We start from the raw sequence: 18,070 nt of genomic DNA, 5'->3' as shown, positions 1-18,070 counted from the left end.
CAGGTCCGGAATACTGTTGTGGAGAAGTTTAAAGCCGGATTGGGATACAAAAAGATTTCGCAGCTTTAAAAATCCCAAGGAGCACTGTGCAAGCGATAATATTGAAATGGAAGGAGTATCAGACCACTACAAATCTACGAAGCCGGGCCGTCCCTCTAAACTTTCAGCTCATACAATGAGAAGACTGATCAGAGATGCAGCCAAGAGGCCCATGATCACTCTGGATGAACTGCAGAGATCTACAGCTGAGGCGGGAGACTCTGTCCATAGGACAACAATCAGTCGTATACTGCACAAATCTGGCCTTTATGGAAGAGTGGCAAGAAGAAAGCCATTTCTTAAAGATATCCATAAAAAGTGTCGTTTAAAGTTTGCCAAAAGCCACCTGGGAGACACACCAAACATGTGGAAGAAGGTGCTGTGGTCAGATGAAACCAAAATCGAACTTTTGGCAACAATGCATAACGTATGTTTGGCGTAAAAAGCAACACAGCTCATCACCCTGAACACACCATCCCCACTGTCAAACATGGTGGTGGCAGCATCATGGTTTGGGCCTGCTTTTCTTCAGCAGGGACAGGGAAGATGGTTAAAATTGATGGGAAGATGGATGGAGCCAAATACAGGACCATTCTGGAAGAAAACCTGATGGAGTCTGCAAAAGACCTGAGACTGGGACGGAGATTTGTCTTCCAACAAGACAATGATCCAAAACATAAAGCAAAATCTACAATGGAATGGTTCACAAATAAACATATCCAGGTGTTAGAATGGCCAAGTCAAAGTCCAGACCTGAATCCAATCGAGAATCTGTGGAAAGAACTGAAAACTGCTGTTCACAAACGCTCTCCATCCAACCTCACTGAGCTCGAGCTGTTTTGCAAGGAGGAATGGGCAAAAATGTCAGTCTCCGATGTGCAAAACTGATAGAGACATACCCCAGCGACTTTACAGCTGTAATCGCAGCAAAAGGTGGCGCTACAAAGTATTAACTTAAGGGGGCTGAATAATTTTGCACGCCCAATATTTCAGTTTTTTATTTGTTTAAAAGGTTTGAAATATCCAATAAATTTCGTTCCACTTCATGATTGTGTCCCACTTGTTGTTGATTCTTCACAAAAAATTACAGTTTTATATCTTTATGTTTGAGGCCTGAAATGTGGCAAAAGGTCGAAAAGTTCAAGGGGGCCGAATACTTTCGCAAGGCACTGTATGTGTATAATTGTTTGGAGCATTAACTAGATGCATACATGTTAAGATAATTATTTGAAATAGAACTCAACACAGCAACAGAATTTTTGTGGTTGTTGCTCTTTTATGTCTTTACAAATAGTGTGATTCAGTTTGGAGTACTGGTGGTTTGATTTAGCTTTTCTGCTGAATATTTACCTTTTTTTTTTTTTTACTGGCAGTAAAGGATCTGAGAGGGGTCTCTGTACTCAACACAACCCCTCTCAAAGTTACCCCCCTTCTTACTTAACATCTGCAAGGTAAGGAAGAAGGGAGGGGGGGCGTGGTTTGGGGTTTGGGGTTAGCACAGTGAATACACATAAAGTGACAAAACAGTCTGCTGCACAGTGGTTCGTTTGCTCCTGGTGGAGTTACACAGGAATTTGGATCAATCATAACCTCATAAGGATAATTGCTCTTTATTAGCTCTAGAGAGCTAACAGACCTCGTCTTAATAAATGTGCTACACTTAGAGACATGCTGCAGAAGATACTCAGTGCAATTATGTAATACATTTTGAGTTGTGGGTGATGCAGAGAGAGGTAATGGGTAAAAAACGTAGGCTAGTGGGAGGGAGCCGTGCAGCAGGAGGAGGGAGGCATGGGTGGAGAGGCCAGGAACAAGCAAGGGCTTATGTGCTTATATTATTCTAATCTCTAAGGCCAGGTCCAATGTAAGCAACGCGGGAGTACTGACCATTACTTCAATCACTGCCAGATCAATGCCTGCACTGTTTCAGCCGTTGCCATTAGACATTTCATTACATTTGAATCAATAAAGGGTAAATAACTACGCAGACTTCAGCATCACACATGCTCATCTTGGGATTACTTTAGTGCACCAGTAGCCAACAGCAACCGCACAGTTGGTCTTCTTTGTACTGTAGCCTTCTCAAGGTAATCAATGGCTTGTTATGACTAAGCAGTGTAGACCTGTGCTTGTGATTATTAGAATCGCAATCAATCAATAGTAGTAGTTATTCCTCAATAAAATACAAATATTCTCTCAACAAAGACAAATTTGTTTTATATTTTTGATTTGTGAATTGCCACAAGAGATTTGCCATGAATACACTTATTCCACGAGTACACACTCACCTACTGTGACACACCAACTAGCATTAACTGTGAAATTGGCTGGGGAATTGTGAAATGTACTCGTACGACCAGGTGTATTTTGTTAGGTGTGCAGTAGCCTTAGTTGTTGAAGGGGCTTCAGCCATTTTTCCAAAGGCCATCAGAGGGTCAGCGGTTTGAGGGTGGTCTATGGTGTGGAAAGGACTAGAGTGAAGGCGGAGCTGTTCCTGGAGGCTGCCAGCAGATGGAGGCACTGATGGAGTGGGACCACCCACTCAGGCGTCCACACTACACTGACAATTACTCTGTTTTTCATCTTAATATCAAGGCGACTTGGTATGTTATGTGTAAATAGGCTTTTTTCACATTTTGACATGTCACAGTTGGAAAAAAATAGATGTACATGATACAATATATGATGGCTAATTTCCATTAAGCTGCTTCAGTTTCAGGGTCCTGGTATTGTGCTGCTAGTACACTGTGAATCTGTCATGACTTAATGGGACACAGAGAAAAGCACAGAGCCATTGTTAATGTTATTAGCAACATGCTTTTCCTATTATGACAAGTCAAAATGTCTGCTGGGAAAAAGGCCTAGTGGTCCCAAATTCAAAGTTATAAACAGATAAACAGTGCATGTCACAATAAAGGTGTGTCTGTGGTGTGAATGCAAGGCTACTCATTTTGCAAAGAGGTGTATCTTGGTAAAAATGTGTATAGGTAGTTTAGCTTGTGAATAGATGTGTGTGCATATATGTGCCTGTACTGTATATCAATGTGTAGTTGATTTTTATGTATATTTTGATCATGTCTGATTAACATGTTATGGGTTTGTGAAGTGTATCATTTAGTTCTTAATTGTGTTGAATTTTTAGCTACTCTTTATCTTCAGCAGTTTCTTTGGTATGACCAAAATGCATGATTTTATCATTCCAGTATGTCTCTCTTCATCACCTCTCTCCTCTACTTTCATCCACAAAATGATTTATCCATCACCGGCCAAGCTTTGACATAAATCCAATTGTAAATCAGGCATTATGTGAGAGAGAACGTTCATACACAACCCCCCTCAAGTACCATTCACTTTAAAAGCAAGCAGCAACCAGCTCCTGTGCTGTACCGTCTCATAGTGCTGACTGGCTCACTGTGCAACATCCGCTGTTCATTCAGACTGATCTCAATAAGTAGCGTATGTATGACACGCCAATTCGTATGCCATTTTGGTGTGTTATCAAGACGCATAATCGCTTTTTAGCGTGTTTACATTACCTTGCGATTGCGTGTCAATTTACGCCAAGTTCTCCTGAGAAAAGAACTCTGTTAGTTTTTTTCCAGCGAAATTTCGCACGTTTTTTAAACTAATGTATTTCAATGGGAAGCATGTTTTGTGATCACAGCACGATTCTCAATAAGAAGATGACGTAGCATTAAGAGTGACTACGGTAGCGAGTAGTATGAAAGCCCGAAAATCCGCAAAGGGAGGTTGGTTGGGGTGGTGGATGGGTCAAACAACACAGGACTTTCACCCAGGAGACCAGGGATTGTGTCCTGCGTGTCACATTTCTGGAACCCAACTGTCGCTTTCTTCTTTTCCTAAACCCAACCGTGCCGTTGTTGTCCCGCGTCCCGTTATTCTTTTCCTAAACCCAACCCGTCCGCTGTATACTGTATACAGTGTAGACATACACGTGGATAGCTCAAAATGCGTAAAGATAACTGTAAAATGAAAGTGGCGTGTATGTTTACGCGACGTCATGATGTCACGTTGGTTCATTTGACATTTCCAAATACCTGGAATAACCATAATAACTACATTATTCATCAATGTATTGTCTACTACATTGCAATGCTGCAGTAATGCACTGTAGGTTAGTTGTCTTTCAGTATCAGAACATGGTGTACTTGCCAAGACAAACGTGCCAGCTCAACACATTTGCAACTAAAATATCTACTGGTAAATATGTTTTTTTACTGTGAGAGTTCTTACATTCCCACACTGTAACATATATAGAGCGAGTACATGTAACAGTAATAGAATACGAGAGATAGATTTCTTCAGCATTGGTCACAGCTGTCATGCAAAATGGTTTTGCATGCTTAGTGTCTTAGTGACTAAATAATTTGATGGCAAAAATATATTTCATCATATATAGATTAACCACACATTAGACTCATGCAGGATGAGTGACCATTAGTACATTGTAGCATCTACAATGTATTTATCTCACTCAGCAATTTGTATTCTCAAAGACATGGGCATGACACATATGAGTGTTGTTAGAAGTTGCTGCAACAGAATGTTTTTGTCACTTTTCTTGGATATTACATTTTAACTGTTAGTTTTTGGTGTGTAGAGGTTTATTAGAGCGGATTTTCTATTTTGGAACTATGCCTTGTATTGGGTGAATACATTGAAATTGCAGTCTGTTGTGTCTGTTTATATGACTTCACAGGAACATCTCAAAATTCAACAAATTTGTAATCATGTTTGATGTCAGAGTATCTTACATTATGTTTGGTTTGATATGTCAGCTCTGTACATTTTTTTCATGATACCATTTGTTTCCACATCTTGCACTGGTGCTTAAGGAAAACTGGATTAAGAAAGAGAGAAAGGTCAACAGATATGTGTAGTCACATGCAAAAATGTATCTTAGAAATATTTATATATGCTCTTATGTTTGGATATATAAAAAAGCTCCAATGATATAAACTTTAGTTTTTGCTCTTCTGTAAAATGTCACTTATGCACTGTTTGCTCTAGAGCCTTGATATACTTGTCTTCATGTGGTCAACTAAAGGTGGGATGGTGGGTGGCCATTTGGTCAGAGATTTAGAGCCTTCACAGACCATTCCTTAAATCTGGTGGATACCTGGGTCACTTACATAACTCCCACGTAGTTACATCTCATTACTTGCAACAAACAGCCAATTCATATAGGGAAAGGTTCCTTTCCCCCACAGACTTCACTGAATACCTGCAGTGTTATGCTATGTATTCCAGCTGAATCATGATTCTCAGAGCAGGGCTTTATTCAATCAAAGCGTCTAGGTGTTCGCGATGTCGGGTATAAGTCAAGTTGCATACAGTACAGCAGACACTGGAATAACTGTCATCAGCCATGCAAAGCTGAAACATGCATGCTATTTTTGTGTTACAGTACATGAAGAACAAAATAAAATGTCCTGGCATGTGCTGTACACAGTTTCAGAGCAAAACTGCAATTTCAGCATTTTCACTAAAAGTCTGATTACATTATATTAGATAACACAATGTTGTACTCAAAGTGATTTATGATTCATGTTAACCAAAAATCATTGAATCACTGAAGTTAAATTGTTTAATCTAGCAGGGAAATGTATAGAAACATTACAAAATGCAAGAGGGTATTTGATCATATTTGATGCACATATCTGTAAAAGAATTTTTTTTAAAAAGCCACTCTTTTTTAAGTCCAATACAAATATTTTCCATGGTGGTAGAGAGAGTGGGACCACTAGGCGTGGAGGAAAGGGGGGGGGGGTCCTTAAGTAGGAGCACACTTTATCACTCTCCTCCTTTCTAGTGGTGGTCCTTTCTCTCACCTCTTTCCTCCCAGATCATATCCAGCAAGTCTGTGTGAGCTTTTCCAGTCAGATGGAGGGAGCAACACAAAGGAAGAGATAAAGCCAAGAGCTAAGTCATTATTCTGGTAAGTTCATTTTTATTAATATTATCATATTAGAGTGGTAACTGCTGTCATTTGAATGAATGGATTCATATCCTCCACTTTGATGTATGATATTTCTTCACATCAAAATGCCTTTATAGTGTAGCTTAATTTATTATTTGTGAGGATAGGCCATGTTGTACTATGTTTTAGTTGCTAAAAAGCCCTTAAACAGTTACACTGCACTAGTTGCAGTAAGTGGTGCACATATTAATTTTTAGTGTTCACACATAATGTGGCATAGTTATACCTATTTTTATTTACCTTTCATTATAAAAAATGTATACTGTGCTAGTATGACAATTTATATTTTATTTACAGTAAGTAAAAAAGTGCCTATTAATTCAGTTAATACTGCCAATTAGGCAGTTAATTAATTTACTCCAATGCTACATTTAAAAATGGCTTGCTGTGTAGCAAAGCATCCTGATTTGTTTACATGCTGCATGATTTATTTGATTTTCTGCAGTTTTAAAGCCAAGGCGGGTCTTTTAGTGGTTTTCTGAGTTGTGGCAGCAGCGGATTATGTAACCTTCTGTATAGTGAAAGACGTACAGTGTCCGACAGTTCTATACAGTGACTCTCTGTTACCTCTCTGCATAGTCTCTACCAAGTCACCTTCTTCCTTCCTGTTCAAAATCAGCTAATTTAGATTTCTATTTGGTTTGGCAAGCCATTGAATTACCTATTATGGCTGATTCAAACACTGTTTCAATTATTTAACCTATATTTGTTTTTTCTTCACTTGTAACAGTAGACAGTTTAAAAAAAGAGTTTATAATATAATTTTTCATGAACATTTTGTTTAGTTTGATATGTCAACTCTGTACTTTTTATTTCATGATACCATTTCTTTCCAACGTCTTGCACTGGGGCTCAGGGAAAATTGGATTAAGAAAGTTCAAGAAACAGATGTGTAGTCACATGCAAAAACGTATCTTAGAAATATTTATATATGCTCTTATGCATCAGTCCATTGTGCATAATTTTGCTTAGTGAACCTTCTCAAATGTCAAATCACAGCATATAACCTTTAGAGAACCTGTAGCCTAGAAATTCGACAAGACAATATTCTAAAAGGTTAACAAAATGAGTTTTTCAAACAGAATGGAAAAAGTAAGTATTGCTGTACCTTGCTTTAGACATTGTTGTCAGGTTACTTTTTGAGCAAGGCACAAAACCTGAAATTGCTCTAAGTGTAGCATCTTAATAGTCAGTAGAAGGTTGTACAATAGAGCATCAAAGTGTAAATAGGAACTCTGTCAATGTTAGGCTGGCTGAAAAAATAGTATGTATGCTCAGCAAAGCCTTTCTTGGGATAAAAAAAAAGTTGTAAAATGAATTGGCTTAAAATGTCATGCATTAAACTAAACTTATAACTCAGCTTTTTCTATTTTCTTTCATTTCTAGGAGAGACCTGACATACTCCCCTTTACAAGTGGTCACAGAAATAAAGAGTAAAGAGTTCATAATTTGACAGTAACATACATACAGATCCAAAGGCAATACCATCTCTGGCTACTGCTGCTGGCTCAAAATGCTGTTTATTCTAGGACTTCTCCTCCTTCTCACCCCATGTCCCTCCTTTCAATCCCCAACCAATGAGAGGAGAAACTCCACAGGAAGCGACGCCACCAAACCGAATCCCGTTTTCACCCTGTTAAAACCAAAAACCACTGCTACTCTCGCCAAACAGACCGTTCGCCCAACCCTAAAGCCAAACACAGTCAATCAGACCGTTTTCTCCACTCCAGCAGTAAAGGTTTCTACAGTTAGTGAAGTCAAGGCTACCAAAGACAAGCCTGCCCTAACTGTAGTTCAAAATGTTCAGTCAACATCCCCAAAGTCTGCTCCCACCAGTGGCGCTAAAACCATCAAAAACAAGCCCACAGCCTTCGTCAATCAGACTGTTGTAGCTAAATCCCCCTCCACCAAAGACAAGGCTGCCCCCACAGTAGTTCAAACTGCTCTGTCAACGCCAGCAAAGGCCGCTTCAGCCGGAGGCTCTGCAGCCGACAAAGATAAGGTCACGTCCTCTCCCAATCAGAGCGCTGTAATCAAAGCTCCCACCGCCACCACCACAAAAGAAAAGCCTGCCCTTGCACAACCAATCAAGGTGGTTATCAGCGATGGCTGTGACTCTAGCAATGCCAATGAGCAGGAGCTTAAGCTGAAGCCTGGCGCTCCTCTGGTGATGACGCATAAGATCAGCTTGTTGCCTGGTGGCTGCACCGGGGGATGTGAAGCTGAGATGTCTGCACTGAAAGGACGCGTGGCCCGACTGGAAAGAGAGATGTCCTCTATTAAAGAAAAATGTATGTATTCTGTCATATTCACCAGATTATTATATTTGACACAACTCAATTAGAGATGTGGATTTAGGAATGTTGGTTATTCTTCTTGCTACCCAGGTCCATGTTCTGCAAATTGTCCAAATGACTGTAGTGGCAATGGGGAATGTGAGAAGGGAAAATGTATCTGCCAACAGGGATTCATGGGTCCAGACTGCAGTAAGTGTGCGCAAGGAGCTGAGTGTAATAAAAGTAAGTGAGAGTCTGCATTATTTGGATATGGTAGTATTGGAGAGCCATATTTTCGCACATTCATGCTTTGCTTGTAACCTCTACTCTGCAAATTTCAGAAGCCGCCAAGGGAAAAGTCAAGGTAGCCGTGGAAACAGTTACCCTGCAGGTGAACAAAGACAAGGAAAATATGCAGGAGAAAACCACCAGAATAGAGCACACACTCATCCAGAAGAAAGAGCAGAAGAAGGGGTCTGAAGCCAAAGAGACTGACACTAAACCCAAAGTGGCTACTAATGCTAAAGCAGGTCTTGTTAAAACACAAGCAAAACAAGAAGCCTCAGTTAAAAAAAGCACTATTAAAGACTCTTCAAGTGCCACAAAGACCAGTCGCCCAACTGTTGTGAAACATGAGGGAAGAAAGCAGGAAGAGGCCCGCAAAGGCAAAACAACAGTCCTGATCTCAAAAAAGGTCGTCCAAAAAACAGACCTCAAGCTTGTTAAGGAAGGAACTGTCAGTAAAACACAGCCTAAATCTGACCAACTCAAAGATGAACCTCAAACCAATGTAACCCACAGTAATGTGAAGAAATCTAATGGCACGGCTAAAATTGTGACCATTCTGACCAAGGTTGTGGGAACAAACAAAACCAGAACAGGGAAGGAGACATTGGAGCAGTCCACACTGACTGACAAGAATGTTACTCAATCATCTAGACATAAACGCATCAAGAAGGTCAAAGTAGACACTACAGATGTGCAATCTGTTGACAACAAAAACACTGAAGCTGGCAAAATTGGAAAAGAGAAGGTTACACAGAAGAGTCAGTATCTAGTTAATTCAACCGTTGCAGCAACGTCGGGCGAGACTCGAGCTCTGCAGAATAAAACAACTATCCATAGCTCTGGGAGCACAAAGAGGACGGGAGGATCTGGATTAGGTTCTGTAAAGGTTGTGAATGTCTCCTCCTACAGCTTCACTGTCACATGGTCAGCGCCGCAAGGGATGTTTAAGAACTTCACAGTGATCAGAAGAGAACCCCGGACGGAGGGTGACGAAGACGACCACGAGGAGTTTGAAGAGGAAGCTCTTGAAGGACTCAAGGTCAGCGCAGCTAAGAATGCAACTGAAGTCCAGGTACAGAGCGAGAGCACAAACACAACTGCCGCCTCCAGTAAAGCTGTTGGATCTCGGGGCAAATCAGAAACAAAGAGGATCTCTATGGTGGTCCCTGGCAGCGTACGCTCTGTGGAGTTCAGTAACCTTCGGGCAAACACAGGCTATGTCCTGCATGTGTATGGCACCGCAGCTGAGAGGAGATCAAAGATTCATAGAGCAACTGCAGTTACAGGTTAATACAGTTGTACTACATTTTTCATTGAAGCATAACTCTTCCACTTCTACCAGGGACAGCATCAGTACTGGTAGCAGCAAAATGTGAATAAAATGACCCTTGTTTTCTTTCACCAGGTCCTGAGCCAGCCACAGAAATGGTTTTCAGCAATGTAACAGAGTCTTCTTTCACTGTTTCTTGGTCCAAACCAAAGACCGCATTCTCAGGCTTCAGGGTCACGTACACCAACATCGTCACAGGTTTGTCAAAGGCCTGCCTTTATACTGCAGCTCAGGTCAAAATCCCATTGCTAAGTATCTATATGTCATTGGGATTTTTTTTTTGAGAAGTGTTAATTGTTTCAGTGTGATATTTGTGATGTATCATCCTATTAGGGGAGAGCCGTTTTGTGACTGTGGAGTCTCAGCAATCTCATGTGGTTCTGTCCAAGCTCTCTGCTGGATCCACCTACATTATCACTCTAACTACTACACAAGGCAGAGCCCAGAGTGACACTCTCACATCTCTTATCACCACAGGTACACAGTTAGATAAGCTTACTGTTATGTACAGCTAATTTTTTGTCTTAACATGTAAAACAAAACACCAATAAACACACTATGGATTGTCTCCTGACTGCAGTGCCCGCCCCTCCAACACATCTGCAAGTTGTTAATGTGACAGATACCAGAGCTGTGCTGCAATGGATACCCAGTCTGGGGAAAGTAGACCGCTTCATCATCAGCTATGAGTCCTCCAAAAGTGAGTGTGGCAACTTTACCCCAGTGACGGGCAACCTCTAACTCACCCGGTAGAGAGTGTGCCCCATGTAGGCCTTGGCAGCGGCTCGGGTTTGAATCTGACCTCCGGCCCTTTGCTGTGTGTCACATCCCCACCTGGGCCCCCCCTTTCATCTCTATCTGCACTAATAAAATGGAAAATGCCCAAAAAATATAATATATACCTTTACCCCATGACTAAGCTATGTGCAATGAATTATCCTTCTTGCCACAGCTCCTAATGTGACAGTGACAGTGATGCTGTCTGGAAACTCAGTAGAGCACCAGCTGAGAGGCCTGCAGAGAGGCACCCTGTACACAGTCAAAGTCCTGAGCCAGAAGGACAGTCTGCAGAGCATGGCCATCTCAACTACATTTTCTACTGCTAATGGTGAGAAGAGAGGGGGGAAATGAAGTTAGATGAGGTTTGTTTACTTGCTAAAGTCGACAGAGCTTGTGTGTTAAACGTGAGTGAACTAAATATAACGTTGTCTCTCTCAGTGGTTAAAGCCAGTGAGGTGGGTACTCGCTCTGCAGTGATAGCATGGAAAACTACCACCGTTGTTTATAACAGCTACAGACTGATCTACCATGTGGCAGGAGAAGAGACAAAGGTGAATAATATTCCTCATTATTGGCACATACGTACAGTAAAAAGAGAGCTCCGACAATTGCCTAACTTTGTGTGCTTGTCTGTGTAAACACTAGGAGGTGATCCTGGACCAATCCATCACAGAGTATAAGCTGACAGGGCTGTTGCCAATGTCACGTTATATTGTTCTGGTTCAAGGCGAGAGAGACGGGCAATACACGTCTGTTGTTACCACAGAATTCATCACAGGTGATGTATTCTTTGTAATGCAGTCCCTGCTCATTTATCTGCCCTACAGATACTTTTTAACAACTAAATTATTCTTTTATTTTTTTTTATCTCTAAGGCCAACTGCGTTTCCCCTTCCCTACCGAGTGCTCTCAGGAGCTGCTGAACGGAGCTCTGCAGTCAGGAGAGGTGGATATCTACCCACAGGGAAAAGAGGGGGGAGCAGTCAGAGTCTACTGTGACATGGAGACGGATGGAGGTGGCTGGACGGTGAGACAAACTGCTGTCATCTGAAAACCTTGCACTGAAAAAAATGAATTATTGGGTTAAGTTAATAGGCAACAATCTGTTGTGTGTTTTTAGGTGTTCCAGAGGAGGATGAACGGAAAGACAGATTTCTACAGAACCTGGAGTGAATATAGCGCCGGCTTTGGAAACCTCAGCGAAGATTTCTGGCTCGGTACAGTTTAAGCATTCTCATTATCATCACATATGCAAACAAATAATAAATAAATAATTTGCTCAACTGTTCACTCTGCATCTCCATCATCTATTAGGAAATGAGCTTCTTCACAACCTGACTAGTGCCGGCCCTGTGAGTCTGAGAGTGGATATGCGATCTGGAAACGACACCGCTTACGCTCACTACACCAATTTCTCCATTGATTCAGTGGAGAAGCACTATACTCTTACAGTGTCTGGCTTCACTGGAACTGCAGGTGAAAACTTTACTGAGCATGTGCAGTGTATACTATATTATACTGCAAATGCCTGACAATTCATACCTCAATGTCACTATTTCTCTGTCAGGCGACTCTATGAGGTACCATAATGGACGCCCATTCTCAACCCGGGACAAGGACTCTGATCCTTTGGGGATCCACTGTGCCAAGGCTTACATGGGAGGCTGGTGGTACAAGAACTGCTACAAGACCAACCTCAACGGTCTTTATGGCATCAACAGTAATAATCAGGTACAATTCCACTCTCTACCTGGACAAATGAGCATTAAACACTTTATCTTCTATGATACAGCACGCTAACCAGATATCATCACTTTTACGTTTCTGTTCCGATAGGGAATAGTCTGGATAGACTGGAAAGGTAAAGACTCCTCCATTCCCTTTGCTGAGATGAAGTTCAGACCGTCCAGGTTCTCTCCTGCAACTCACGGCTAACGATACATCAGTCGTCATACATCTGGCAGAGATTTAAAGTTCCAGAAATCCAGAAGACAGAGGATCTCACAGTTGCTGCATGTCACTTTTTCCAACTGAAATTGCATGTACAGTGGTTTTGATAGCTCTTAACAGCTATCAGCACTTTTAATTCAATGCACAACTTATTTTTCCTGATCTGTTTTTTTCTGGAAATATACCAAAAGAGGGGAGAAATGTTTTATTGCAACTTTTTTGTATCCTGTCCTACTGTTCTGCCTGACCTGTCCATTTCAACAGTTGACTCTAATACCTTTTTGGGCACCATCATGGTATGCCACCACACTACTACTGTAATTGAATATGCACTGTCTCACTCCATTGGAATAAATGTGGCTAATGTGAGTCTGAAGTGTGTGTTTTTTGGGGGTTTTGTAACAGTGAATTAAAACACCCAAAGCCTTTGATGGAACACAGTTTCTTCATTCCCTGCGCTACAAGATAAACAAATGCCAGCATGACTGACTGTGTGTGTTATCATACCCTTCGGCAAGTCCTGGACATGTTTATCACTCTGTCTGTTGTTACACAAGTTGCATTCATCTCATTATCAGATATGTTGACCTACAAAATGTTTAGATGTCCTTGATTTTAGTGAAAACACCAACATTGTATGAAGTGGATGGGCTAAGAGACTGATTAGGAGACTATAAATGGCGCAAGCAGTGTGCTGACCACCTTTCAGAAGGTGGACACCAGCAAGAAGACACAAAATGGCAACAGGAATATCAGTGATCACTGTGGGAGCTGTGTTCCTAGTTGTGCTGCTGCTGATGGTACTGATTTGCATTTCTGGTCAGAGAGACAAATCTGTGCAGAAGGACCGCAAGGGAAGTAAGTCTACAGGTAAAATATGCTGGTTGTAATTAAAATTAGTGATTATTGAATGGGACATTACTTGATCTAATGGATTTCTATTAATAGTGTTCATTCTCTCCATTTTACCTTTGTCTTTCTTAACTCCTTCATCCAGTAGTTGAATCTGGACTGCTGCAGTATCTCTATCAGTTCCTTCCCTGCTCCTCCTCTCCTTCCCTCCCAGGTCCTCCCAGCTTCTTCCTCATAGGCAATATGATGGATCTGACACATGATCATCTGCCAATTCACCTGACCAATCTGGCACAGCGGTATGGAAACATCTACCGCCTGAAATGTGGAAAAACAAGTAATCATCCCATTTCAGATTAATGGATTTTGTATCATATCCAGTGCTGACAAGCAGCTTTTCAAAAGAACATTTTTTGTAGACAGTACAAAACTCTGTTGTTGTGTTTTCAGCCATGGTGGTACTTAATAGTAGTGAATTCATCAGAGAAGCACTGGTGAAAAAATGGTCAGACTTTGCTGGGAGACCAGTTTCATACACAGGTAAACAAGACAAACTTCTTTTTGCAACAATAGTATGCATAATTATTGTATGTCTTTATGACTGCTCCTGACTTGCATCAGGTGATATTGTATCTGGGGGAGGGCACACCATCTCTCTGGGGGACTATAATGAGGAGTGGAGGGCACATCGTCGTCTCGTCCACAGTGCTTTGCAGCGTTGCTGCCAGAAATCATTGCATGATGTGATTGAGAGACAGGCACTGCATCTGAGAGAGGTACAGCACACAAGAGAACAAACTGTACACCGGTGCATTATATAGTGCCTTATCTTAAAAACATAATGGCCTATAATGTGATAGCAGAGATCCAGACAGCAAACCAAATGTTTGGATAGTTCAGGAGTGGTCACACAAAAAGATAAAGCATGGTTTGTTCACCGTTTCAGGTTTTGATGGACTATCAAGGCAGTGCTGTAGATCTTTCGGAGGATTTCACAGTGGCAGCCAGTAATGTCATTACCATTTTGGCTTTTGGAAAAGAAGTGAGTATCCTTCCTCTCACAGCTCAGTGTGTACCTCAGAGTGTCAGAGATGGATTGCAAAATCTGCTTTTCATCAATAAACAACTGTGGTACACCAGTGCTTGGTCGCTGGTTTATGTTGGAAACTGGGCAAGGTCACTTCATCAGGTAAATTGATAAGATATGTTAAAATATAAATATGTGTTTTCTAGTACGATAAGAGTTCTTTGGAGCTGCAGCAGTTGCACAGCTGTCTAAATGAGATCGTTGCTCTGTGGGGCTCCTCCTGGATTTCTGCTCTGGACTCCTTCCCACTGCTCAGAGTCAGTAAATATTCACTATCTCCAGTATAGATCACAGGAAAGACTAACAAACATATTATGAAAGAGATTTCAAACATGATGTGTCATTTCCTCTCTCAAAGAAATTACCCAATCCTGTGTTTGCACGTCTCCTGAAAGAGGTGGCCAAGAGAGATGAAATAATAAGAAAACATCTCAACAATTACAAGGTTAGTGAAAAAAATGCCAAAAAATAAAAGGTTGAAAAGCACAGATATGTACAAAGGGAGGTCTTATTATGCTAAACTGCTGAGATCACAGGTAAAAAGAAACTAGACTTGGTGTGAAATGTAAAAATCTCACAAGGCAAATCAAGCAGCCACGATCATACATTGTTATCGTTTTCAACCAAAGACTGATAGGAAAAACAATTTATTCTGCTTAGATATGTATGTACAGTATATATTATAGAGCTGAGGAGAGAGCAAGCATGAGAAATCATCTCAAATACATTCACAGCAGACAACTTTTCAAATCCAAGTTCATTTTCTTTATGTATGCACCCAGAATCGGGGATAGCTCTGTTATTTCCTACTATGTTGATGATTTTAATCAGCTGTTGCTTTGTTGTCTGTGCAGTCACAATACAAAAAACATGATGATGCCATCACAGGATCTCTCCTCCAGGGCCTTGACAAACATCAGAACACAGAACATGGAGTGGTAAGTACTGTACATAGAACAGTAAATGCCAAGGGAGATCCATTTGAAATGTATCAACCTAATTTCATTCAAGATTGTAAATTTAGTATACTGTAAATAGTACTGGTGTACTAAATGACATGTCTTCAGCTCCTGACAGATATTCATGTTCACATGGCCACTGTGGACCTTCTCATCGGGGGAACTGAGACCACTGCAGCCTGGCTGAACTGGACTGTGGCCTTCCTCTTGCACAGACCAGAGGCAGGGCACATCATTTCCATAAAACACTATAGTCACACACCCTGACGTTTATCTCAGTGTCTCACTTCTCCCTTCCTTTAATCTTCAGGTGCAGAACAAAGTGTATGTGGAGCTGTGTACAGTACTAGAGGGACGATACCCCAAGTACAGTGACAGACATAGACTTCCTGTCCTGTGCTCTCTGATCAATGAGGTGCTCAGACTCAGGCCAGTTGCCCCATTGGCGGTGCCACACAGGGCCATCAGAGACAGCAGGTCAGCTGAGTGACAACATGCAGCAGAGATTACCATTGTCCATTGAGATATTTAACTACGTAATAATGTTTAGTCCATGGTGCTTGTGCATAAGAAAATGCTTGATTCCTACAAACCAACATAATAACTAGAAAGCACCAAATCTGTCTAAATGTGTTGATTTCATGTAGAAGATGCGCAGAAGTGTTTATCTACACCCAGATCTGCAACAAAATACTATATAGTGATTATATAAGTTAGGGGCCGTGCAATTAATCACATTTTTAATTACGATTTCGGCTCCTAACGATCACAAAAGCAGAGTTATCAAGAAAAATGATTATTTTGCACATTATGTTTTGCAAGTAAACTCTTATTTTGTCTTGTGTTCTGAAAAAAACACAACAAAAAAGTAATAAGGAAAATTTCACAGTTCAAGGTGTTTTCACTGTTGATTAGTTTAACTGTTTTTTCAATTCAATAATTGTAACATCTTTCCAAAAGTCAATGAGTAATTGTGTTAGATAATCGTGATTTTAATATTGACCAAAATAATCGTAATAATGATTTTTTCCATAATCAAGCAGCACTAATACAAGTTCAGTTGCTATATTAAAATACAGTACATGGGTTATGTTCGGATCTAGTCTATCAGTCAGCATGTCTACACAAAGACCACTAGTATGGATGTACACACTTTTTGTGTTGTTCTGCTTCGGACATTTTAAACAACATATTACCTGCTAACACTTTGCATTATGACAAATGTATAACCCCTCGCATGTTTAGTATTGCAGGTTACTCCATCCCTAAGAACACAGTCATCATTCCTAATCTTTTTGGAGCTCACCATGATCCTGCAGTTTGGACTGACCCATACAGCTTCAAACCAGGTACTGGTAGTCTACTGCATTCCTTTCACTTGGCTCAGCAGATCTCAAATAAAGTAGCTACTCCCTCTCTCTTTCAGAGCGCTTTCTGGAAGGAGGAGGGGGCTCCACCCGTGCCCTGATCCCTTTTGGAGGTGGGGCTCGGCTCTGCCTGGGGGAGTCTGTCGCCAAAATGGAGCTCTTTCTGTTCACTGCCTACTTGCTGAGAGATTTCCAGTTCATCTCTCCTCCTGAGAGCGAGGCCTCTCTGCCTGACCTGAGAGGAGTTGCTAGTGTTGTACTCAAGGTCAAGTCCTACACAGTTATAGCATGTCCAAGACCTGAGTCAAATCCCTGAACTACGGAGCGTGTACTGCTTACACGTTGCTTAAACGTTGTGCATTTGTGTGCAAACAATGATTTTTTTTTTTTTACTTTGACATGTAAAAAAATATATTTACAGAACCTTCATGTGTATGTTTCTCATCAATACTTCTATTTGGCTGTAGTTGGATATCCTGATTAAAATAGTCTGTTGAGTCTGAATTTTTTACAGTTATTTATTTGATCATCTCTAAATAAGATGTCTAAACCCAGGCCAGACCTAAAGGAGTTGTGTCATCTCTCTTGTATAAAAGCTATCCAATATGGGTGGGACCTGGTCAAGTGAAAAACTGACCTTAGAAAACCAACTTTCGCTGATATCTTTGGACTGGAGAAGCGCATGTATTTCAAATTTCCCACAATCAAAGATGATTACAACAGTGATCAATCAGGTGATCATATGGAAACAGGAAGTGAGTAGCCATCAGAAGGAAAGTTTAAACAAATAAACACTGGTCAGCTGGAGCTTATGTGAATCAAAACTTGGGGTTTGAACAAGTTACTGTACACTGAAACTGTTCAAATAGTTATTTTACAAGAAGAATATCTGTCATGGAGTCTGACAGCACCCCCCAGTGCACATACACTGAACATGCTGGGAAAAGTTTAGCAGACCTACTAGTTATCACTCCTCATCTCTGGTTGAGGCACTTCTTGTAAAAGTGTTTGCATGTACACTACCAGTCAAAAGTTTGGGGTCACTTAGAAATTTCCATTCCACTCCATTATAGACAGAATACCAGCTGAGATCAGTTGCATTGTTTTTTTTAACCAGGGCAGCAGTTTTCAGATTACATTA

General features: G+C 41.0%; 2 protein-coding genes across 6 annotated transcripts; both read left to right on the top strand.

The window, feature by feature from the left end:
• Positions 1 to 5,877: 5,877 nt before the first annotated feature.
• tnxba (tenascin XBa) lies at positions 5,878 to 13,033 on the top strand. Its single transcript, XM_039807364.1, has 15 exons — positions 5,878 to 5,998; positions 7,427 to 8,331; positions 8,428 to 8,559; positions 8,658 to 9,890; positions 10,010 to 10,132; positions 10,268 to 10,411; positions 10,515 to 10,634; positions 10,887 to 11,042; positions 11,153 to 11,265; positions 11,360 to 11,492; positions 11,590 to 11,741; positions 11,835 to 11,931; positions 12,029 to 12,190; positions 12,282 to 12,445; positions 12,551 to 13,033. The coding sequence occupies exons 2-15, from the start codon at positions 7,554 to 7,556 to the stop codon at positions 12,647 to 12,649; spliced, it is 3,606 nt and encodes a 1,201-aa protein (XP_039663298.1). The 5' UTR covers positions 5,878 to 5,998; positions 7,427 to 7,553; the 3' UTR covers positions 12,650 to 13,033.
• Positions 13,034 to 13,365: 332 nt separating this feature from the next.
• Positions 13,366 to 17,959, top strand: LOC120561712 (steroid 21-hydroxylase). 5 transcript variants are annotated; one of them, XM_039804918.1, is made up of 12 exons: positions 13,366 to 13,522; positions 13,665 to 13,853; positions 13,967 to 14,056; positions 14,138 to 14,292; positions 14,463 to 14,558; positions 14,750 to 14,860; positions 14,962 to 15,048; positions 15,458 to 15,541; positions 15,671 to 15,784; positions 15,873 to 16,039; positions 16,808 to 16,911; positions 16,989 to 17,959. In XM_039804918.1, exons 1-12 carry the CDS (start codon positions 13,402 to 13,404, stop codon positions 17,243 to 17,245), a joined length of 1,575 nt encoding a protein of 524 aa, XP_039660852.1. In that variant the 5' UTR covers positions 13,366 to 13,401; the 3' UTR covers positions 17,246 to 17,959. The 5 variants fall into 5 exon arrangements, with proteins under 5 accessions (XP_039660852.1, XP_039660849.1, XP_039660848.1 ...); XM_039804915.1 differs by having other exon boundaries at positions 13,366 to 13,534; XM_039804914.1 differs by having other exon boundaries at positions 13,366 to 13,534; positions 13,662 to 13,853.
• The last annotated feature ends 111 nt before the right edge of the window (positions 17,960 to 18,070 follow it).

The sequence above is a fragment of the Perca fluviatilis genome, chromosome 7 (assembly GCF_010015445.1).
Source record: "Perca fluviatilis chromosome 7, GENO_Pfluv_1.0, whole genome shotgun sequence".
NCBI lineage: Eukaryota > Metazoa > Chordata > Actinopteri > Perciformes > Percidae > Perca > Perca fluviatilis.
This window is presented reverse-complemented; position numbering and strand designations above follow the sequence as displayed.